Source organism: Ranitomeya imitator, chromosome 6 (genome assembly GCF_032444005.1).
Source record: "Ranitomeya imitator isolate aRanImi1 chromosome 6, aRanImi1.pri, whole genome shotgun sequence".
NCBI classification, from domain to species: domain Eukaryota; kingdom Metazoa; phylum Chordata; class Amphibia; order Anura; family Dendrobatidae; genus Ranitomeya; species Ranitomeya imitator.
The window spans coordinates 250,057,219-250,083,152 of NC_091287.1; the positions used below are offsets into that span (position 1 = coordinate 250,057,219).

Genomic DNA, 25,934 nt, shown 5'->3' on the forward strand with positions numbered 1-25,934 from the left:
AACCCATGTGTGTATTCTTATAGTACCGCCATATAGTCCGTCTTTACTAGCAGCAGGGTTTTTACCTGCACGGTGGACCTCGGACTGCGAACGCACCTAGTTCCATTTCATCTTGTACTTGGTGCGTTCCGCCAGTCCTTAACAGAGGGGATATGTGTTTCTTACAGTAATTTTGTTATGTTCCCGAAAGTCAAGGCATGGGCGGAGATCACCGTCTTTTTTTTTACAAAAAAGAAACCTGAAGCAACAGGGGACACTGAAGGGCAGTTATACCCCTTGCTGAGGCTCTCAGATATGTACTCCTTCATGGCGACCCATTCGGGACCAGAAAGGTTAAACAATCGGTCCTTATGCAATTTAGCCCCAGGAATCAGTTTGATGGCACAATCAAAAGTGTGGTCCGGTGGTAACCCCTCGGCCTGACTTTCGGTGAACACATCCTCAAAGTCCTTCAGGTACTCTGGAATACTCTTCAGACTGACGGACGATACAGACACAGAATTCAGACATTTGCTTTCACAGTTGGATCCCCATTTAACAATCCCTCGGGCTTCCCATCAATGACTGGATTATGGCATTGTAGCCAAGAAAACCCCCGAAACCAAACCTTCAGGGAGATTGTCCAGAATGAAACAGGCTATATGCTCCAGATGAACAGAGCCCACCTTAAGGATGAATTCCTTAGTAACGGAACTAATCCTGTCCTTGGTGAAAGGGGTTGAGTCAATAGCCACCACTCTCATGGGTTTGTCCAACCTGACTGTCCCTATCTCACAATGGGACACTAACCTCAAGGCAATCAACTTTACTGAAGACCAGCAATCCACAAAAACAGACGAGGGAAAGAAAACAATTGTTCACACCGACTTCCACTTTCAACAATAGTCTGTAGATTGAGGAAAAACGTACCTGTGGGTCTGAGTAACCATCTTGGCACTTATCCAGACCTAGTCGTTTCCCACGACCTTGGAATCCGTGGGGCAGTGACTCAGCGCTCCACAATAGAAGCAGAGTTTTTCTCTCTGCAACATCTCCTCTCCTTTTCCTTCGTGGAGACAGCCCCCACCTCCATGGGCTCAACCGAAGACGAAGGCTCTGGTTTCATTGGCAACAGAGGATCTTCACATTGCATGACTCCTCACTCTCTCAGCCTGCAGAATTGGTGGTGGGTGCAGGGCCAAGGCATCCTTTAAATGCTCAGAGAGACCCCTTTGGAATAGCCCCGAGTGCCAAGTTGTTCCAGAATACTTCTGGTGCCCATCACCTGTACTTGGAACAGTACCACTCAGCAGAGAGCTTTCCCTGCGTAAGACTCATAATCGTTACCGTTGCCAATCTCACTCAGATCAGATTCATCATAAATTAGACTCAAGGCCTCAAAGAACTGATCAACAGACATTCTCTCTTCATAGGTAGGGGATAGGGAGAAATCCCAGGATTGCAGCCCCTCACGTAACAGGGAAATAACTATTCCCACCCTTTGACTCTCATCACCCGAGGACCGAGGACACAGGGAAATTTACAGCTCTCCCTAAACACGCAGAATTTTCTCTTTTCCCCAGAAAAGGTATCTGGAAGTTTGACAGTGGGTTCAGGAGATGATAGGGGAACAATAAACAGTACCCTCCACATTGCCAGACGACAAACAGAAACAGTACCCTCCACATTGCCAGATGAAGAACAGGCACCTCAAACAGAATTATCTGTATTTGCCAACTCCCTCTGTACCTGTTGGTGAGAAGCAACCGACACTCTTTGCTCTACCGGTAGGTTCTGCATCATTTTGGTCAGGTTAGAGAACTGATCAGACAGTGCACGCAGCGGGTCCATAACATATAAACACACAAAAAAAACCTGAAAAACTGTAATAGGTCTGTGTTAATGTAATGACACCGATGGTGTCTATGGCGCAGTTTAGGGGGCGCTTTCAGGGGACACGGGAACGAGCGCAGGGAGTGGAGGAACAAGGCAAGGAACTGAGACTAAACAGTAGGCACAGGACCTGAAACCAAACAGTCACGTGAGGACAGGGAAAGCAGCTTAGAGCACAGGAGAACAGGGCACAAAACGTTAATGTAGTCAAAGGAGAGCCGAGGGTCAAAAGCCAGACGAGAGCGAGGTACCTAGGGATAAGACAGAGTAAACTGAGATGAGCCAAGGGGTCACATAAACAGGAAGGACAGGGCAGTACAACCTAGGATACAGAGGCAAAATTCAGGGGACAAACCGGGTCATGCACAGCAAAGCTCACACGTAACCTGGGTCAGCAACCACAAACCGAGCATACGGAAGTATCACTGACAAAACCTAGGAACTACCAACATTAAATAGCCGCCCCAGAACCAAAGAGAGGCCAACTAGAATTAACCCTGACCAGACCAGGATGGAGGTGGAACCATCCAGTCCAGAGTCATGACAGTTGTTATTTAAAATAATCGTAATATCATTATGCAATCATTAATTTTCAATAGCACAGCTGGTACATTAGTGCTAGCACTATAAGGAACAACAAGAAAAAAAATAAAATCCAAAAAAATGCACAAGATGAAATGAACCATGAAATTTTACCAACGTCATCAATCAGTGAATTTTGCATTTCCAACTGTTTTGCTAAAACAAAAGAAGGTTTGAACATGGATTTTTTTGGTTGAGGTTTGCTTAGCTTCTTGCTTTCTATACCAGGAAATTCAACATAGAAAAAAATGATCTATTTAATTCCCTGACATTTTGAAATAGTGCAATATGGCTACTGACAATGGAGTCCTTAGGTGATCTATTTTGCCATCTATTTTTAGGTCCACTCATGCTGTGCTCTCTTTCCAATGAATTTAGCTTCAAGCAAACCAAAGTAAATCCATCTATTGCTATGTGCGGTTGCTTTCTCTCTTGAAATGTACAATTAGTTTTCTTGCTGCTTTTATAAATATAGTCACGTAGCTCATATGATTTTAATAATAAATCATTGACCTTATGTTTTTACTGTAGCAGGTAAACTGTATCCTTACCAACAGGATTTTTTTTCTAGTTTTCTAGACAACTTGTTATAAAATTACAGACAGCAAACATTTTTTACAGAGACATTAAAAATAAATAAATAAATTCATAAATAATATCAGTGATCTATATTTCATAAAACTGATATGAAGACATTGGCAGCAATTACTGTCAACTCTAGAATGATGATAATTGCATTCACTATGACAATAAACTGCAATCACTTTCAGATTATGCGTCACTCTCCTTTTATAAAAATGGCAAAAAATAAATAAAAAATCGATATATCACAGACAATCCATGAGGGCAACCCTGATGAATTATACTTCTTTTCTGCCTACAGTATATATATATTTTTTTGCTCCTGTATTTTTCAGCTTTTCAGAAATGAATCCTCCAGCAATGAAACAGTGGGTAATGGGTATGAATAAAACTACACTATAGATGAGCAAACCTTGATTGTAAAGTTCCAGATTCGCACAGTACACCTAGTGTCATGTGCTGAACTCCAAACACAGACTTCTCCCGAAAGTCCGATTTAGTGTTTGGAGCTCCAGGAGAAGAGAGAGAACCCTTTTACAGCACCAAAGTTCCGGTTAACATTGACTTCTAGGGGGTTCTGGTTTAATTTCAGGTAGAGTTATGCAACCAGATGCGAACTTTGGACTAAAGTTTGGTTGAACCCAACAAACCTAAACATCCATGGGTACACGTTTCTAAACTTCACATTTAAGCAAAAACAAATGAAGACTGATAAAACCTATGTATGTGTAGGTTTTATCAATCTTTATGTGGTTTTGCTTATATCACTACTCAGTGTGTTAAATATTTACAATAAATGGGAAGTTTAATTCATACTTATGGTTTCATTGCTGGAGGATACCTTTTGGAAGTTTGCCTTGCTGAAGCCCTGAATTGGGCAGTTCTGTGCAATGACCTTCCGGAGTGGAAACAAGTGTACCATCTACTGGTGAGCTGACTCTCCCTTCTCCAATTTTCCTTAAGTTGTATGTATTTTTCAGCAGGTCATTCTGGCCAATATCAATACCTAATCAAGGATCTATTTTTTTAATAGTACAGTAGTCCGCTATAAAACTTCCTCCTCTGAAAAGAAGGCTTCCTAGCATTATCAGGGAAACCAGGGAATCCCTTCTTTTTGTCGCCTGCTTTCTCCAAAATGTCTTCCAATATCTGCCCAAAGAGAAACTGATAACAAAGCAAAATCTGTGTAATAAATACAATAAATAATCCTATAAATAATCCCAATACAGCAAAAAGGACTAATAAAACGTAACTTTTAATACTCAAAAAGGCTTGACAGCATAGAGGGCGGCAGGACTTTATGTCCCTCTACTTTAGTATTTAGGCACTCCTTCTCTACAAGCAAGCATGTCCCCTGAAGAGTTGTCTTGGACGAAACGCGTAGGGACGAATTTATAAGGGAGAGTGCAGGGCTTTCTATGTATAGGGGTAGTTGTGGACTGCCCTTGTAAGGGCAGGAGCTTTGGGGGATAGACTATTTATAGCCCCATAGGGATTGATATAGGGACTATCATCCCTTCGAATCCTGGATGTCTACCTAACAGGGGATTATCTGGTGCTCCGTTGCCCTCGCTTTGGAATTGGTGAGACCGTTCCTTATTTATTTGTATATTTATTAAACACCAGCAAGTATTATTTACAATATATGCTAGGACTGTTTTTTCTGGTCTTATGTGACTGAGTGCAGTAGATTTGCTGTGTCCACATATAAACATTGGTGGCACAGCTTTGTCATATTCACTGCCTCAGCAATCAGGATTCTGGCTGTTGTTATTGCAGTCGAGTTCTGTTTTATCCTATAGAGGGCTCACTAGTCTCTATGGACCATCACGTTATATGGTAGAGACATAGCCCCTGTTATGGTTTATTTTTCACTTGGGTGATTTGTGTGTTTTTTTAGGTTACTTTTTGAGTATTAAAAGTTACGTTTTATTAGTCCTTTTTGCTGTATTGGGCCAAAGAGAAACTGGCCTTCACATGGGATGGAGCAAAGTCTATTTTTTGACACCCTTTTAGCCATAAGGTCTGGCCTCATTGAATAGGCATGCTGACCTAGTCACTAAGCTCACAGTGTCTGTAGAGGTGTCCGCCAGAAAAGCGGTTGTTGCATGCAACAGAGGCATATTGGGTAAGATTTCATCTCTCTTGTCTTGTTCTTAAGCTGCTCCTCCATTTGTTGCAGCCAGATAAGAAGGGAGCGGGCAGTACAAGTCCCAGCTTTTGCTGGCTTCAGACCCCCCGAGCCGCCTACTAGACGTGCCTTAGGAACCCATCAGCTTTTTTTATCCAATGAGTCCCTAAGTGCTCCGGAATCCTAAAAGGACAGGGCCAACCTCTTGGAGGATTTCTCCTCTGCCCCGTCGATCTTAGGGATTTTATCCCAACTCTCTGAGTTGTTATTCTCCTCAAAGGGGTATTTACTCTTTGAAGATGACGGCAAGCTACCAGATCTTTCCGGCTTTTTCCACTCTTCATCTATGAGTGCTCGTATCCTGGAATTGACTGGAAAGGTGTGCTTCCTCCTTTCCTCCAGGCCTAAAAAACATTATATCCTCTAAGGACATAGGTGCTTTCTCCTGCTTCAGGCCCATTGTTCACCTGACTGCCTTGACCAACCTATCTGTATCCTCAGCAGCAAAGCAAGGTCGGCCACCTATATCACCGTCCGAGGAGGAGGACGGGGATTCATTATGGTATTCTCCGACAGACTCAGGTTCCGTAACAACCTCCTCAGCTCTTTTGTTCCCCTTTTTTAACATGATCTTTAGGGAACCTTCCACCTCAGCCCTAATCATATACCTATGGCTTGCAGTGAAATCAAGGGTCTCATCCTGTACAGTTTTTTGGATACAGTCCGAGCAGAGGCTTTTCTGCCAATGAACAGCCAGCGGTGTACTACAAAGGGCACATTCTTTGTTTTTCTTCTTGGCACTAGCCTTCCTAGGTCCCTAGTGATTTCAGCAAGAAAATGGCCCTTATTATCAAAAGGTGATATTCTCATAGATCACCTTCCACCCACTGTCAAATCAAGGGTACCGGATTTGGAGGCTGATCAGGGGTGCATACGACATCCCTTCTGGATACCGAGGAGTCTTGCGACTTTCCACTCCTTTGACTGAGACAGTTGCCACTCCTGCCACTTGAACGGCTGCTCCACTTGTGCTGGTGACCAGGCATTGATAGTGGTGACTGCTGCAGCTGCAAAGACTGCTGCTGTCCTCTCAGATCCTCCATGGTGGACAACTTTGGACATAAGCACCTCTTCTGTGGTAATCACCTCATTTTTAAGGGATCCACTGAGCTTCTTCTCGGTTCTGCCTCCCCGGTGCCTGAAAAATGCCCCTCTCCCCTCCACCGCCCCGCCAGGAAATGCTGAGTCCTCATGCATCCTTGCCGACTTTTTCGCCCAGGGCGTCGCCATCTTACCCCCTCTGACATCACTTGGGTAAGCCCATTCCCAGCAAGCCTTGCCTGTGATGGAGGAGCATACCCCTGGAAGCCTGGTTCACCATGGATCTGAGGCCAGAAGACGGAGGAGGGAGAGCAGCGTGGCGGATTCAAATCAGCCAGCCTGGTCTGTGTCAGTGCCGCCTGCGCCTGCACATATACTAAGGCCCTCTGTACCTGCTCTTGCAGTACTGGGACAGGAGTGGGTAAGCAGGAATAAAAATAATAAAATCTTCAACCTGCCCAGGTCTCAGCACGAGGGTTCCCATCAGGACAGGAAACTCAACTGAAGCGGGGGAAAGGTACCGCCTTTTTATTTCAGTAGGTTTCATGTCCTGGCTCGGTGGATCCCTCTTATGGATAAATAAGACAGTACAAAGTTTAATAAGACAAAAACAAAGGGCATTCAAAATCTTGAAGGTCAAGAATGCAGAAATAGCATTTCATGAGGATAAATATCTAAAAAAAAATGTAAAAAAATGAAATCAAGCTAGCAAACTTATCTACAGAGAAAAGAATTGGCAGAGACATTAAAATAAATTCCCAAAAACTTTATAAATACATCAATGCCAAAAAGAAAAAAAATGGAAGGTATTGGCCCCTTAGAAGACAACAATAAAAAGATAATTATAGAAGACAAAGAAAAGGCTTAGATATTAAAAGTCACTTTTCATCTGTGTTCACCAATGACCTGTCTGTTCCAGGGATTATTCAACATGAGTAAATGAAACACTGATCATCAAAATCATAAAGAAATCCTCAATATATATAAAACAACTTTTTATTAGTTAAAAGCAAGGCAACAAACCCCACCAATAGTGACAAATAACAACAAAAAAAACAACAAAAAGACACAAAAGTGCTACGAAAAAGCAGTAAAACTAATGGGGAATAACTATATCACCCTAACTGAGGCACCTATATCCGCCCCTGCCTGGCTGCGGAGGTAGACACCCTAGGGGGGAACGTTGTAGCGCCCCCGCTCCACGATGACTGTCCCTAGGGGCCCTAATATGCTCTGCAGCCACTAATGAGAGCCTCTACCCAGAAGCTAGAGGGTCCTTTAGCACTAATACAATGACCAACTGTGCTAGGGAAGACCTAGATCCCCAAAAGAACAAAGTTTTTCATAGACACATATGGCGGTAGATGATAAATATGCTGGATGATAATAACTTCCCAGTGGACAATTAGAAGTAGCTCACATTCATATGGATACGCTACAACTGGATACTCTTCATTATTTAAACAGGCAGGAGCACCAATCATGTGTTCCCCTGTTGCATAACCAGTCTGTACCTGTGAGGAGGTAAGTGCAAATCTGGCTACTCATAATGAAGCTGATGTGATTTATCTGGACTTACAAAGGCATTTTGTCAGAGTGTTTGGGACTCAATGATGGACAGCTCTCTCATCCTATCCTCTGACGGGGTGTGTTGAGCTTTCACTGCTTTGATTAACAGCTCGGTTGACCTATCTGAGACTGAAAGGTGCAGATATTTCCACAGGTGCTCCCTGTTCTTAGTAATTGCCTGCTATTTAGGTGAGCTGTCTGGCCCAGATCTTTGCCAGTCAAAAGCTTGTTCTAAGCTTGTGCTCTCTGGTGTGTGTTCGCCTGATCCCTGTGCTGTAAGTTCTGATCTTCTGCTGCCGACCTTTGGACTGTGCTCTGACTACCCGTTTGTTATTATGCCTTTGCATCTGATATTCTGCTGCTGACCTTTAGACTGTGTTCTGACTACCTGTTTGCTATTGCCCCTTTGTTTATCTGTTATTTCTCTGGTATTCTGACCCTGGCATGTGACCTGACTTACGTCTTCATATTTTCCCTTGGATAACTACGTGCTCTTTTGGTATTGACCCCAGAACATCTGACTTCGCTGACTCACAGACTGTCCGTGGGTTGTGACTAGCATCACATTGGTACGGTCATGATCACTCGGCTCATAGTGTCTGGGATTCAGTAATTGACAGCTCTGTCATCCTATCCTGTGCTAGGGTGTTCTGAGCTGACAGTGCTTTGATTGACAGCTCGGTTAACCTATCTGAGACTGAAAGGTGCAGGAATTTATTTACTCCGTCTTAAGTGGTCACCTGGGAGTCACTGCTACACAGAAAGCTGTTGCTAGACTCTTTTGGTGGCCATCCATGCTTAACGATATTAAGGAATTTGTATCCACTTGTGAGATTTGCGCATGCACTAAATTCTGTCATAACTAACCGGCTGGGGAATTGGCTCCATTCCCTATTCCCGAAAGACCACAGACTCATTTGTCCATGGATTTCATTACAGATTTGCCTTTATCTGATGGAAAAATGGTTATTTGGGTGGTTGACCGATTCAGCAAACAAGCTCAATTTGTTCCAATATCTGGGTTACCTAATGCTGAAACACTTTCCAGGTTATTTATCAATCAATCAATTATTTATCAATCATGTGGTGAGATTGAATGGCATTCCTTTAAGCACTGTATCTGATAGGAGGTGCAATTTGTCTCTAAATTCTGGAGGGCATTTTGTAGGAAGTTAGGGATTGATTTATCTTTTAACTCTGCTTATCACCCTGAAACAAATGGTCAGACAGAGAGGATAAATCAATCGCTAGACTAAATTTTAAGATGTTTTGTGTGGCTCAGCAGGAGGACTGGTCCTCATTTTTGCCTCTTGCTGAGTTCGCCTTTAACAGTCGGGTCAATCAGTCCACTGGAACCTCTCCTTTCTTTTGTAGTTATGGTTTTAATCTTCATTTTGGTGAATTATCTAGGATGAGTTCTGGATGTCCTGAAGTTGAGGTGACAATTCAGAAACTTGGTAATGTTTTGAGGGAGGTTTAGAGGAAAAATGGGGTGACTCAGTTTTGGGAAAAATGTAAGGCTGATAGGAAACATTAGGCGGGCCTCACTTTCAAAGTTGAGGATAAAGTCCAAGAATATTAGGCTACCTTCTGCAAAGTTGGGTCCAAAATTCATCTCATTCATGAGATTATAGAGGCAGTAAATCCAGTTGCCTTTACATTACAGCTTCCGCAGTCCCTTCGTGTACTCAATGTTTTACACAAATGTCTGTTACAAAAGTTTGTTCCTTCTGTGTTGTCTGTCTCTTTCCCTCCTTCTCGAGTCTCTGTAGATGGAGGTTTGGAGCATGAGGTGCAGAGGATCGTGGATTCTCAGAGGGTCCAAAATTCCCTCCAAAATCTTGTTCACTGGAGGGGATACGGACTTGAGGAGAGATCCTGGGTTCCAGCTCATTCGGTGAAGCCTGATCGTTTGGTCGGAGCTTTTCATTGTAGGTTTGGGAAGCCTGGGGGTCCAGTGGCTCCCATGGAAAAGGGGGTACTGTCACAATTCCTCTGCTCAGAGCGTCTGAGTCTCATTGATCGACAGCTCTGTCATCCTATCCTGTGCTGGCGTGCGCTGAGCTGTCAGTGCTTTGATTGACAGCACAGTTGACCTATCTGAGACTGAATGGTGCAAAGATTTCCACAGGTGCTCCCTGTTCTTGGTAATTGCCCTGCTATTTAGGTGAATTGTCTGGCCCAGATCACTGCCAGGCAAAAGCTTGTTCTAAGGTTGTGCTCTCTGGTGTGTGTTCGCCTGATCCCTGTGCTGTAAATTCTGATCTTCTGCTGCCGACCTTTGGACCATGTTCTGACTACCCATTTGTTATTGCCCATTTGCTTATCCGCTATTTCTCTGGTATTCTGACCCTGTCATGTGACCTGACTTATGACTTCTTATGTTCCCTTGGTTTACTACGTGCTCTTTTGGTATTTACCCTGGAACGTCTGACTTCACTGACTCATGGCCTGTACGTAGTTTGTGACTAGTATAAACAGGGTACCAGACAACCACATAATGCTTTAGATATTGCGTACAGTTACGCCATAGGGAACAAAGTTACCCCACTCCATATAAACATAGAAGATCGGAGGAAACAGGAGTATTTAGGGTTAAAAAATAGTAAGCTTTATTACAAAAACATATCAAGTCATATAAATATATTCCAAAAAGTGATACTAAAACCGGATGATGTGCCAGATCAATAGCGCCACCTATGCCCCAGTAGTACATAATACATAGTGAGAGGTAAAGGGGAAAGTATGTTCCAAAAAAATAAATGAAAAAAAAAAATATCTATGTTCTGACCAAGTGGTCAAAAATGTGCAAATATGCAGCAGGAACAACACTCACCAAAGGATAGATGGGGAAGTGGCACTAGATCAAGGGGATCAAGCTTGATAAAGCTGACATACTAAAAAGCGAAACGTACGTTGGGGCGCTCTTGGATGCGATCTAGTGCCACTTCCCCCATCTATCCTTTGGTGAGTGTTGTTCCTGCTGCATATTTGCACATTTTTGACCACTTGGTCAGAACATAGATATTTTTTTTTTTTTTGGAACATACTTTCCACTTTACCTCTCAGGCCGACGTCACACATGGCGTAAGACAATACGGAACGTATTATACGTCCGTACTACGTGTTCAATACGCCAAAATGTCCCCGTAATCTACTTCCGTAGTTAATGCGTTGCTTAGGTGTGGTCGCGTATTTTGCGCATGTGCTTGTGCGTGTGTAATCCGTATGGCGTATTTTTCACGCACCATAACAAAATGGACATTTAACGGTTTTCAGGCCTGCAAATCATTTAAACCATCATTAACAACACTATTTAAGCCCTCTACAACAGGTGGACCCCTCCCATCTGCCCTATATGTTCTCTAGCATATTTTGGCTGTGTTGCTTTGACCTTACAAACATGTCTGACCATGTGTCTTTAAGCACAACTCAGCGGGTGTTGCTTCACTGGGTGTTGTCTCGTCGCTTTGGCCAGCCATATCCGGTCAATGTTGATCCGCGAAGGAGGAGACGAAGATTGTGGGTCCATCCTCTATTGACCCAACGCCAGAGTAAAGGACATTTCCAGAGACTATATTCAGCTTTGAGGGCACATCCGGACAAGTTTTACCTGTATAGTCGCATGTCCATCAGGACTTTTGACATGTTGTTGGAGATCTTACGTCCTGGGATCACCTATCAGGACACCTGGATGAGAAAAGCCATCTCTGCTGAGGAGCGTCTGCTCCTAACCTTACGGTATATATTCAACATTCGCACATACTGTTTTTTTCTTTTTTTTTTAAAAAAATGTGTTGTGTCCTATGTTTCCTTAACTTTACTTGGACATGAAGCCACAAGCACATAAAAAAATGGTGTTAATATTCTAGTATAGTAAGAATGTTAAATGAACCTTTTTATATTGTAACTAATGTCATAGTAAATGAAATATACACTTTTTCTTGTATTTCAGCTTCCTGTCCACAGGCTTGTCCTATGCGGGTCTACACCTGGAGTTTCTGATTGGGCGGTCGACAATTTCAGGCATTGTTAGGACAACCTGTTCCCAAATATGGCAGAAACTACAGGAAGTTGTGATGCCTGAGCCCAAACAGGATGATTGGCTCAAAATCGCCACTGGTTTCAAAAATACTTGTGACTTCCCTAACTGCATTGGAGCTGTGGATGGGAAACATATCAGGGTGCGTAAGCCGCCGAACTCTGGTTCCCAATTCTACAATTATAAGCAGTTTTTCTCAGTAGTTCTGTTAGCAGTTGCTGACAGTAACTACAGGTTTATAATTGTAGACATTGGGGCCTATGGGCGAACTGGAGACTTTAGGGTCTTCAATTCGTCCATAATGGGTTGGCGGCTACGTGACAACCAGTTGAACCTCCCACCACCACAACAACTCCCAGGCTCCAATGCAGAAGCAGTGCCTTTTTTTTTGGTTGGAGATGAGGCCTTCCAACTGACAAGGCACGTTATGAGGCCTTACCCCAGGCACAACCTTGACCACCGGCGGAGGGTGTTTAATTTGAGACTTGCCAGGGCACGGAGACTGGTTGAGTGCGCCTTTGGGATTCTTGTTGCCAAATGGCGAGTTCTTCAGTCTGCCATCCAGCTGAGTGAGGCTACAATCAATGAAGTGATCAAAGCCTGTGTAATTCTACATAATTTCACCAGAATACATGATTGTTCATCTCCTAATTTAGAAGATCACCTCATGAGCAATGTTAGTAGGCCTACCCCATATGTCCCTCCTCCGCGTCGTCCACTTTCTGGTCTCAAAGTTCGTGATGTCTTGACAAATTATTTTTTGACTCCTCAAGGTGCTACTCCATAGCAAGACTATGCCATTTTGCATGTATAATTAGTTAGATATATAAAGTTTGTGTTTACCAATTTTGAAACTAGGTCTGTTGTATTTAATTATTTCACATATGGTTATCAGCATATCATGTGTGTGTGATGTAAGAATGAATAGAGCGCATCCAGAGTTTGATTGTTATTAACACAAAATTTACTTATGTAATTTTTTTGGTGTGCTTGGTTATTGTTTTGGCATAACCATTTTTGAAAATCTAAATTCCACATTTTTTGTGGCCAAACAAATTCTGCACAACATCCACATTCCAGACTGCTATGTAACAAGCTAAAACAATATTTTCTATAAAAAACAAAGATAAAAACAAAACAAAATGGTTAAATTAAAAATAAACAACCAAACAAAAAGAAAACAAAAAAATTTACAAGTCCTGGTAGGTAGGAGCGGGAGATGTAGATTGCTCAGGGTCAGCATCAGGTGGCCTTTGTAGGCCCAATTGTCCAGCACCCTGTGCGGATGTTGTAGTGGCCTGAGGGACATTAGGCCTGTTATGATGCTGGGCACTTTGAAGAGTGGGGAGAGGATTTTGGAGATACCCCTGATGTTGCTGACCATATGGGCGGGAATCATACCCCAACCCAAAATGACCATATTGTCCAAACCCAGTTTGGGACCAGCCTCCAGCACTGGGTGTGGACAAGTGGCCATATTGGGATGGTTGCTGATATCCCGCCATATGGTGCTGAGGTGGCCATTGTGGGTTCGTTGTGGGTTGGTGTTGAGGTGTTGGCTGACGTGGAGGGGGTGCTTCAGATCCTTGTTGAGCAGCCAGGCCTTGTAATCTCTGAGGCCGCAGAATATTTTCGGGTGACATCTGCCACTGTTCAATCATCTGCAAGAGATTGTATGGGTTATTTGGGGGGGTGCATGCATCAATAAGGATCTGAAAACACCCTCTCACACGAAGCCTCAACTCCCGCTCTATGGACCGTAAGTACTGGGCAAGGCTACGTGTAAATCCCTCCTCCCCATCATCCTCTCGAACCCGTGCCAAATAGTTCATGACCCCAGCATCCACATTTCTCCTGCTTTGGAGAAGCTCTCTCCTGCGGCGTGAACGCTGTGGTCTGACTGCAGCCTGTGGGGATCGCTCCAGGGCAACAGTTGGGCTGCTGCTATTTCCAGGGTCATCCTGGCTAGGTGGTGGTGCTGCTGCTGCTGATGATGCTGCAGATGCGAACTGTGGGGCCTCTTGGTGTTGTTCTGCTGCAGCTGGAGCTGGATGGCCAGATGAGGAGGATCCTGGAGGGATGGAGCCTGAAGGAGCAGCAGATGGACCAACCACCTCTTCACCTTCACCAACTGGGTCAATGACCAGTTCAGAGTCAGACCTGTCTCCCTGTCAGTGAGGTTAGACTGAGTTCTGAAAAGGAAAAAAAATTTTAGTTTCAATGTTATTTGGAATCATTTCTCCAAATTAAAAAATTACAAAAGTTTGTGATGTTTTTACTTACGGCCTGAGGTCCATGCTGGGGTTCAGAAAGGTTAGGCGGTCGAAATAGACGTATTTACGTTTTTTAGGAGGTGCCCCGGCTCCACTTCTCTCCCGCTGCTGCCTCTCCCTCCTATACTGGTCACGGATACTCCGCCACCTTGCTGTAACATCACCCACTGAAACAACAAAAATTAATCACATTGATTAGCCCATTATGCAGAGTGCTCACACAAGGTGTAATTGACTACACAGATTTAAGTGTAGCATAGAAATAGGCATTTGTGGAGCACATTTAGTCTTAAATTTGAAAAACTCACACAATTATGAAGCAAGGCCACAAGGACAGAGTCCGCTAACCTCTATCCCAGAAAGCACAATTACTGGGAAACAGGGCCTGCTGTTTAACAAGAACATTACATTTCAAACATGGGTGTACTTACTTATTTGTCGCTGTGCCTCACGTGGCTGCTGGTCATAATGTGGGAAGAGGGACCCACACACGCTCCTCCATGCTGCCTCTTTTTGTGCCCTGTTAGCATAGTTGGGGTCTCTTTGGTCCCAGATCACAGGCCTCTCTTGCACCAAAATTATGAGCATGTCCACGTTGATGATGTTAGCCATGCTGATTCTCACTCCGTGGAGGCGTGCAGCAGACTTCCGGGTTCACTGTCTGGCTTTTTCAGCTAATTAGCATGTCTCACCTGCCTGATTGAGGCCTTTGGACATTTCAGGACATCTGCCAGTGAGTCGCGTATTTCTCGCAAGTCACACGCATGGTCCGTATGCATTCCGTATTATACGCTCTCCCATAGACTTGCATTGGCGAATTTTTTGCGCAATACGCTGACAAACGCAGCATGCTGTGATTTTGTGCGGCTGTAGAACGCCGTATATTACGGATCCGTAATATACAGCTGATAGGACTAGACCCATTGAGAATCATTGTGCCGTATGTTATGCGAGTTGCACGCACGTAGTTTCTGCGCTCTTACATACGTAAAACTCGCAAGTGTGACGCCGGCCTCACTATGTCACTATGTATTATGTACTATTGGGGCATAGGTGGCGCTATTGATCTGGCACATCATCCGGTTTTAGTATCACTTTTTGGAATATATTTATATGACTTGATATGTTTTTGTAATAAAGCTTACTATTTTTTAACCCTAAATACTCCTGTTTCCTCCGATCTTCGTAGTTTGTGACTAGCGAGACTGGGGTAAACTACATGCAGATGGATAATTAATTGATAGGAAACAAAGACATATTACAATATTGCAAAACGATCTGGATAAGATGACTGAATGGGAAAACACTTGGAAAATGAGATTCAATGTTGATAAATGTAGAGTAATGCACCTAGAATGAAGTAATGCTATTTCTACATGTAATGCACATTAAATGGGAGTATACTATAGAATATGAGAAGGACTTGGGTATACTGGTTACAAGTAAGGTGAGCTGCAGTGCTCAATATCAAGCAGCAGCTGCAAAAGCAAGCCGCATTTTGGGTGTTAACCCCTTCATGACCTTGGGACCTTTCCGTTTTTCCGTGTTCGTTTTTCGCTCCCCTCCTTCCCAGAGCCATAACTTTTTTACTTTCCGTCAATATGGCCATGTGAGGGCTTATTTTGTGCGAAACAAGTGATACTTTTGAACGACATCATTGGTTTTAGCATGTCGTGTACTAGAAAATGGGAAAAAATTCCAAGTGCGGTGAAATTGCAAAAAAAGTGCACTTGTTTTTTGTTTGGCTTTTTTGCTAGGTTCACTAAATGCTAAAACTGACCTTATATTATGATTCTCCAGGTCATTACGAGTTCATAGACACCTAACATGTCTAGGTTATTTTTTATCTACCGTATTTTTCGGACTATAAGACGCAGCGGACCATAAGACGCACCCCAAATTTGGGGTGAAAATTGCAGAAAAAAAGATTTTTTATAAGATGGGGGTCCGTCTTATTGTCTGAATTTACAGTATCTTACCTGAGGGCTGGCGGTGGCAGAGCAGGGTCACAGGAGGCAAGGTGTCGGCAGAGGTGGGGTGATGCTGGGATGAGGAGGTGCTGGGATGAGAAGGTGCTGGGATGAGGAGGTGCTGGGATCAGGAGGTGCTGGGATGAGGAGGTGCTGGGATCAGGAGGTGCTGGGATGAGGAGGTGCTGGGATCAGGAGGTGCTGGGATGAGGAGGTGCTGGGATCAGGAGGTGCTGGGATGAGGAGGTGCTGGGATGAGGAGGTGCTGGGATCAGGAGGTGCTGGGATCAGGAGGTGCTGGGATCAGGAGGTGCAGTGAGAGGTATGGCGTGAGAGGGGTCCCAGGCTTACCGTGCAGGCAATGCAGGCTTACCGTGGCAGCAGAGGTGCGGTGGCAGAGGTGCAGTGGCAGAGGAGGCGCAGTAAGCGGGGTCCCTTTCCCCGGTATGGTGATTCAGCAGCCCGGTAAGCAGCAGACCTGGGTGAATCCTGTTGTTATCGGTGGGCGCGGCCATCTTCCTGAGGCCGCGCGTGTGCAGATGAAGCCCTCTGCTTCCCGGGGCTTCAGGAAAATGGCCGTGGGAGGCCGCGTGTGCGCAGATGGCGATCGCGGCGGCCATTTTCCTGAAGCCCCAGGAAGCAGAGCGCTCCATCTGCGCACGCGCGGCCTTGGGAAAATGGCCGCCACCACCGATAACAACAGGATTCACCCGGCTCTGCTGCATACGGGGCTGCTGCATCACCTCACCGGAGAAAGGGACCCCACTTACTGCGCCTCCTCTGCCGCCACACCTCTGCCGCTGCACCTCTGCCGCCGCACCTCTGCCACCGCACCTCTGCCGCCACGGTAAGCCTGCATTGCGACTATTAGATGCACCCCCCATTTTCTCCCCTTTTTTGGGGGGGAAAAAGTGCGTCTTGTAGTCCGAAAAATACGGTAAGTAGTAAAAAAAATTCCAAACTCCTAAAAAAAAAACCAATGCGCCATTTTCCGATACCCGTAGCGTCTCCATTTTTCATGATCTGGGGTCGGTTGAGGGCTTATTTTTTGCGAGCCAAGCTGGCATTTTTAATGATACCATTTTGGTGCAGATACATTCTTCTGATCGCCCGATGTGACGGGATCGGCGATGCGCTCATTTCCGGCTGGATGGACGGAAGCTCCGGTTAAATGCTGCTGTCAGCGTTTGACAGCGGCATTTAAATAGTTAATAGCAGCAGGTGAATCGCGATTTCACCCGCCACTATTACAGGCACGTGTCAGCTGTTCAAAACAGCTGACATGTCCCGCCTTTGATGCGGGCTCACAGCCGGAGCCCTGCGTCAAAGCGGGGTATCTGACCTCGGACGTACTATCCCGTCCGAGGTCAGAAAGAGGTTAAAAAGAGAGATAAAATCCCAGGATCCCAATCTATTATTACCCCTTTATAAATCACTGGTGAGGCCACATCTAGAATATGGCATCCAGTTTTGGGCTCCACATTTTAAAAAGGATATTCAGAAGTTAGAGTCAGTTCAAAGGAGAGCAATTAGATTATAACAAAGGATGGAAGGCCTCTCATATGAGGAGTTGTTGGACTTGTTTAGCTTAGATAAAAGGCACCTCAGAGGGGATCTCATTTATATGCATAAATATATGAATGGTCAGTACAAGGGACTGGTATATGACTTACTCCTTCCAAAGACCATACTAAAGACCCAGGCGCACTCATTACAGGTGGGAAAAAAAGGAGGTTCCAGTAGGTCAATAGCAAAGGGTTCTTTACAGTTGGAGCAGTCAGACTGTGGAATGCCCTACTGCAAGAGGTAGCAATGGCAGACATTAGAACAGCTTTTAAAAAAAGGCTGGATGATTTCCTCGATACACATAACATTGTGGGTTATAGTTAATATAGAGATTATATAAAATTGGTAGAGAAAGGTTGAACTTGATAGACCTGGTTCTTTTATATAAATACACGTTCTCAAAGTGAAACAGTAAAATCAGAAAATAAAATATAAATAACATTAAATAATCTAAACAGTTTCTTCTAAAAATTGCACTGAATGTATATATTACATACAATTTTATGTATATCTATGTATACAATACCTTTAGTTTTTTCACACTGATGCACGGATCATTGGAAAAACTCTCAGTGTCCGCAATTTGTATATCGGAGTCTTCCAGTTCACCTGTCAAGTCATTTCTCACCTGTCAGGAAATAAAAAAGAGGCTAAATGGATAAATTGGCAGTGTTTAGTTGCAAGCAGATGGTCTACACAGCTTTACCTTGATAAAGTACATAGATATAGTATGATTAATGTCTTTATTTTCCACTTTTTTTACAGGACCCTATAACAATTCATTGAGCTCATCACAGGCAGGAGACAATTTAGCATAATAAAATGAAGCTGCCGAGCAAAAAAACATTGGATCTGTGTAACGCAGATGATTGATTTTTACATTTTTCCTGACCTTCTTCAAGCAACCTGTTAAAATTTATGGGCGCAATTTATTAATGGTAATTACAAAATGTATGCATAGTGTCACTAATCGTTAGGAAGCCACGGGTGGCCTTCAATTAATCTTATGGCAAATGGCCAAAATAATCAAGCTTTTTCTAACAGGATTCTAAAGAGTTCATGCTGAACGTGGTGGCCAGTGCTGCCTTTCTGAGGATATTACCATTTTAATGACTTTTAAAATATTCCTTAAAATGTAATGAGACTGAGCAGTTACAATATCCTTCTATTAACATGATAGATATTCAGTACTATAATATATGATAATAAGAGTATTAACTAATATTAGGACTGTGGAACGTAGAAGAAAAGATGGACACTGCTAAAACAAAACAAAAGACATTAGATGCTGCATAAAGTGAAACTCAGGGCAACACTTATGATTATTTAAATGGGAAGACGAGGGTCATGTGATATACCAACACCACTAGTAATATTCTTCTAGTACTCAAATGCATTAAAATTCCTAAACACCAATAAGAACTACTGCTATATGTTACTTGAGAATGGAGAAGATGTTGCCACAATCCACTTGGCTTCTGCTTGACGCATGATGGCACTTCCCAGATTGGCATGTCATCAATGCTGTATGAAGGAAACTGATTCACTGGTCCATTTCAAAAGCTAAGCCAGCTTTCTACCATGCATCTATCCATCACTTGTGATATAGAAGGAACTTGGTCAGCTATTGAAATCAGCCATTTAGTCTGCCCCCCTTGATACACAGTATTGCTGAACTGGCAATGCTGACCTGCATCGAGAAAAAACCAGGGCCAGACTAGACTGAATCTCTACAGACTGGAGCACTTTTGATTGAATTGCATGAGTAATTTGTATAATTTTCTGTTTTATATGCATTTATTGATATTTTTTCAATAACCCTTTTAAGCTTTAACATGCCAGTTAAGAATGATTTGGGTATATTTTCATAAGTAGGGTTGAGCAGAAAGATTTGCAGGATCCTGGTACTGCGTAGTCCATGGTGGATGGAAGGGAGCAGGTTTCCACCTCTTACAACCTGCAACATCTTCAGAACCACTTCTGATTAGTAAGCTCCTACAGCATAATACAAGCTGCCCCGGCACATAGTAGTGGCTCGTAGTGTTCTTGTCCGGTGGTCACAGACCACCAACATGATCGGTTGTCCAGCATCTTTAGGATAGGTCATCAATATCAGATCCAACATCCAACACCCCAACCAATCAGCAGTTAGATGTAGACATTTGAATGGAGATGAATATCATATTTCCATTGTAGTTGCTGCTTGCGAGAACTGCGCATCAGTTCCTATTCAAGTGCCACTATGATGAATTTAGCTCCACTCCTGACTGCCTGGTCTAGTTTTACAATTTCCACATTTATAGCAGATCCTTTGTGCCCCTTTAAATCTGCTCATTTGTGCTTTGAAAATATTAAAGAGATGAAATATACGGTATATCTCATATGCAGATCTTCATTCCAGATTTCTGGACAAGAAAACTTGCAGAGTATTAATGTAGCAGAAACATGGAAATGATTTTTAGGAAATCTCATCCATATGCTGCAAAGAAAAATCCATGTGGAAATTGACCCATGATAAGGATTTCCAATCCTGCTGAGAATTGTTTCTGATGATTTTTAATCTAGATATCTGCTACATATTAATTCTGTGTGCATAATATGCAGACTTTACTGTGGATTTTGAGGCAAAATCTGCAATTGATTTTTTCCAGCCCTATTATGATAGTGTATTTTTACAAACTATAGATTACATTTCTACATGGTTCTTAAGTGTGGAAACAGGAACACATGGGCTACTTGCACAGTGAACAAGTCTGTAGGAACATGCTCACACACCACCAAGAAACTTGAAGACACAAAAGAGCATAGTAGAACCAAAAACACTCAGTTTAAAAAAAAATCACAGTAATCCGCAAGTGCTAGTAAAAAGATGTAAAAAACAGGGTGTTCGGTTGATACGTTTTTTGCAAAAAATGTATACTAAGCTGCTCCACCACACGTCAAGGTATACCCATATAGAGAAGTCCTAACTGATGTATGCAATCCCTATCTGATGGTTCTTAAGTGGATCCTGAAAATATTAGCAAACTAGGTAAATCTGGATTAAGCATGGCACTGTTTTGGAAGCTTTTTAAGGCTAGGTTCACATTGCGTTAGGGCATTCCGGTTAAACGATCTATTTCTAAGCGGCACTAATGCGATATAACGGATCTGTTAATGTGCCCATAGACTTCCATTAGCGTAACGGATCCTAACACATGTCAAAATCGGCATGCATTAGCGATGGTCCGTTATTTTGTGATGCACCTTCGAATGCGCGTTTTCTACCGCGTTTTCAGGTCCGTTACGTCAAACGCACAGCAACCATGCGTTAACGCAATCGCAAAAATACAGGAAATTTGGGGCGTATCCGTTTAACGGATCTGTTAAACGGATTGCCGTAACGCGATGTGAACCTAGCCAAATCCAGAAGAATGTTCTGCAATACTTTGATTTTTGGTGCCAGATCAAATAGTAGGCAATAGGTTAAAACTAAACTCTCATTTAAAGTGGTTGTGCATTTTTAGAAATAATGAACAAGGGCAAAGGCAAAAATTTGCAAAATAAGCATTACTTACCTGCAGATTACAGTACTACCTCTCCGTTGCTTCCCCATAGTCTATATTTAAAGGGCTGCAGTGATGAAGTTCCATCTACAACATGTGACAACTGCAGCCAATTATTACCATCAGCAGTCTTGTGCCCTCTACATTACTGTCACTGGCAAAAGTTGGCCAGAGATTGGCTACAGCAGTAGGTATTGCAGATAGGACATCACATCGGAGGTCCTGTAAACAAGACAGGCAGGCAGCAATGGAGAGGTAAAGTTGGAGAGGCTGGAGTGTCTATAGACAAGTAATTTATCACATTTATTTAACCCCTTCATGACCGGGGGATTTTTCGTTTTTCCGTGTTCGTTTTTCGCTCCCCTCCTTCCCAGAGCCATAACTTTTTTATTTTTCCGTCAATTTGGCCATGTGAGGGCTTATTTTTTGCGGGACGAGTTGTACTTTTGAACGACATCATTGGTTTTAGCATGTCGTGTACTAGAAAATGGGAAAAAAATTCCAAGTGCGGTGAAATTGCAAAAAAAGTGCAATCCCACATTGGTTTTTTGTTTGGCTTTTTTGCTAGGTTCACTAAATGCTAAAAATGACCTGCCATTATGATTCTCCAGGTCATTACGAGTTCATAGACACCAAACATGACTAGGTTATTTTTTATCTAAGTGGTGGAAAAAAATTCCAAACTTTGCTAAAAAAAAAAAAAAAAAATTTGCGCCATTTTCCGATACTCGTAGCGTCTCCATTTTTCATCATCTGGGGTCGGTTGAGGGCTTATTTTTTGCATGCCGAGATGACGTTTTTAATGATAGCATTTCGGTGCAGATACGTTCTTTTGATCGCCCGTTATTGCATTTTAATGCAATGTCGCGGCGACCAAAAAAACGTAATTCTGGCGTTTCGAGTTTTTTTCCCGCTACGCTGTTTAGCGATCAGGTTAATACTTTTTTTTATTTGATAGATCGGGCGATTCTGAGCGCGGCGATACCAAATATGCGTAGATTTGATATTTTTTTTATTGATTTATTTTGATTGGGGCGAAAGGGGGGTGATTTAAACTTTTATGTTTTTTTTATTTTTTTCACATTTTTTTAAACTTTTTTTTTTTAACTTTTGCCATGTTTCAATAGCCTCCATGAGAGGCTAGAAGCAGGCACAGCACGATCGGCTCTGCTACATAGCAGCGATCTGCTGATCGCTGCTATGTAGCAGAATTGCACGTGTGCTGTGAGCGCCGACCACAGGGTGGCGCTCACAGCGACGGGCAATCAGTAACCATAGAGGTCTCAAGGACCTCTATGGTTACAATATACAAGCATCGCCGACCCCCGATCATGTGACGGGGGTCGGCGATGACGTCATTTCCGGCCGCCCGGCCGGAAGCGGTAGTTAAATGCCGCTGTCTGCGTTTGACAGCGGCATTTAACTAGTTAATAGGTGCGGGCAGATCGCGATTCTGCCCGCGCCTATTACGGGCACATGTCAGCTGTTCAAAACAGCTGACATGTCCCGGCTTTGGTGCGGGCTCACCGCGGAGCCCTGCATCAAAGCAGGGGAGCCGGCATCGGACGGTATAGTACGTCCGATGCCGGTAAGGGGTTAAAGGACAACCATTTTAACACCTTCACCACCTTGGGGTTTTTCGTTTTTGAGTTTCTGTTTTTTGCTCCCTTTCTTCCCTGAGCCATACATTTGTTATTTTTCTGTCAATATGGCCATGTGAGGGCTGTTTTTTTGCAGGAGTAGTTGTACTTTTGAATGACACCATTGGTTTTGCTTTATAGTGTACTGGAAAATGGGGAAAAAATTCCAAGGGCGATGAAATTGCAAAAGAAGTGCAATTCCAGAACTGTTTTAGTTATATATTTTTTTTACAATGTTCACTAGATGCTAAAACAGACTACCAATATGATTCTCCTGCTCATTACGAGTTCATAGATACCAAACATGTAAATGTTCTTTTTTATTTACCGTAATTGGTTAAAAAAATCCAAAGTTTCCCAAAAACCCTTAGTGTCTCCATTTTTCGTGATCTGGGGCTGGGTGAGGGCTTATTTCTTGCGCGCCAAGCTGAAGTTTTTATTTATACAATTTAATTATAGATACAATCTTTGATCTCCCATTATTGCATTTTAATGTAATGTGGCGACAAAAAAAAATGTAATTCTGGTGTTTTAATTTTTTTTATCATCATGTCGTTTACAGATTGGATTAATTCTTTTTTTATGTTGAAAGATTGGGTGATTCTGAATGCGGAAATACCAAATTTGTGTATTTTTTATTATTATATTATTTTGAATAAGGCAAATGGAGGGTGATTTGAACATTTACATTTTTTTTTTTTAATATTTTTTAAATTATTTTGTTTACTTTACACTTGCTTCAATAGTCTCCATGCAATAGTCTCCATCTGATCGCTTGGGCTACGCAGAAATGCATACTTGCTATGAGCACCGGCCGCTGAGTGGCACTCATAGCTATCAGGCAATGACAACCACAGGAGTCTCCTGCAGACCCCGGGTTGTCATGCCAACCAATCAGCAACCTGCAGTCATGTGACATAGGCATTGATGAGTGGAATTAGTGACGCGCTTCCGGTGCGAGCATGTTAAATGCCTCTTTCAGAGATTGACAGCGGTATTTAACATGTTAACAGCAGCAGGTGGATCGCAATTTCACCCGCAGCTGTTAGGGGCATTTGTCAACTGATTAAATCAGCAGACATGTGCCAGATATGTTGCGGGCTCAGCGCCGAATCCCACAGTAAACAGGGGAAGACAACCTTAGACGTAACTATACGTCTACGGTGGTAAAGGGGTTAATGCCTCAATTTTTTTTCTACTTAATAATCCCACAGCTAAAAGTAAAAAGTTTAATAATAGAATAATGTAATAATGAGATGTATGCTGTCAGAAGCACTAGTCTTTTATTTTAATAAAACAAGCAAATCATTTATAATGGTCCCATATGGTTCAAAGGAGTAACATAATGAGGGTAAGATCACTGCGTAGCTTTGGTTAGCAAGAGAAATTTCAGTTTTACTTGTCAGAAATTCCCACATTAAATCAAAGAGAAGCCAAATAATGGGTATTAAGATTTTCCTACGCATTTAAAATTGACAAAGACAAATGACATTGAAGCTGGAAAAAAATTTCCAAATTGTGTTTCATCTCTCATATCCACCCGCCTGATTTCAACTGGAGCTGTTCAGTAATTGTTGCTGTGTTACCAAGTCATCTACAATTAGGACAGCTTATATTATATCACTGGATTATTACATCATTTGCTTTAATATGAAATATTAAAACATTCACCGTAAGTGATCTATAAGATTGGACAACTGAGAGATAAGCTAATAGAAGGATGTGATAAACTCTGCATGCCAAGAAATCTCTTCTTTATGACAAAAATGCCTAAATTGAATCAATACACAGTTGACATTTCATTAATATACTGGTCAGTTTTGGTAAGTAAAATACAGAATTCTAGACTATTCATACATTTAAATATTTATGCAACTTAAAGGGCCCAATTCATTCAGTTTGGAGTTTCATATGCTAGTCTTACTGAAGGGCATGTATCAGCTTGATGCGCCTAATACATTAAGAAGTACACGCCACTTAATTAATTCAGCACATGTTTTCAGTGGCATGCATTTCACCAGAAATATTACGCCATATTACTGGAGTATCATTTCTGGCTACACCTTTAGGTACATTATTCAGGTGGGCTTGTACCTCTGGTGCTTCATATAATCTCCTGACCGGTTTTGGAGCACATAACTGGGTTATTTTTATGCAGAGAGACCCTAAGCTGTTGCACAGTTTACAAATCATCCACTCACTTTAAAGATGGGGGCATCTGATTCATGTTGCTCAAACAAAAAGGTGTTTCAGAGAAAGTATACTTTAAAGATCCAACTGGGGGATGCTCTGGAATAGTCTCATCTTTGGCTATGGTCCCTGGCCGGCTCTTCCCAGCATTGCTATATGAGAGTAACGGGTCTCTCACTATGCAATCCTTCAGCCAAACTTTGATTCCTGCTGTCATTGGTTTGAGCAGCATGAGTCAGTTGACAGGTTTCCTTTACCCTCTTAAGGTCCAATGACGGGCATAACCCGTCATGGCCGGGTGTCAGTTCCCATACCAGGATGGACTGTGTCCGTCATGCATTTAAACTATCACTGTGTGTAAACACACAGTGACAGTTCAGTGCCGAGTCGACAGCTGCATGTGATGGCTGAGAGGCACGGGAAGAGGTGCAGGGACCCATGCTGTCAGTCCCCGCACTCAGATCACTGTGATCGGTCTGTCAATCTGACTTACCGATCACAGCATGATCACGCAGGAGATACTGAAATATCAGCATCTCCTGCCTGATTAGTGCAGCAGCTCAGCTCTGCCAGTGGCCGAGCTTCTGCACTAACAACCAGGAGCAGTGTCAATGCTGCCCCTGGCTGTTAACCCTCTAAATGCTGCGATTGAGCGCGAAAGCAACATTCAGGAGGGAGACAGAGGGATGGGAGCTTCCCCTGTCTTCAGGGTTTTGACGACCTCCCGGTCATAAGCTTTCAGTATAGGTATAATGCAACGCAATGCTAGTGCATACCTGCAAGCAATGTAAAAAAGTGAATGTCCCATAAAGGGACTAGGTAAAAAGGTAAAAAAAAAAAGTAAAATATGTACAAAAAAATAGAACAACAT

At 42.9% G+C, this 25,934-nt stretch overlaps 1 protein-coding gene across 1 annotated transcript in view; it reads right to left on the minus strand.

Annotated features, from left to right (window-relative positions):
- GABBR2 (gamma-aminobutyric acid type B receptor subunit 2) overlaps positions 1–25,934 on the minus strand; it is a 1,074,198-nt gene that overhangs the window by 559,963 nt on the left and 488,301 nt on the right. Inside the window, exon 4 of the mRNA XM_069730579.1 lies at positions 18,215–18,316. Within this exon, the coding sequence (XP_069586680.1) occupies positions 18,215–18,316 (102 nt within the window). The remainder of the gene's footprint in view (positions 1–18,214; positions 18,317–25,934) is intronic.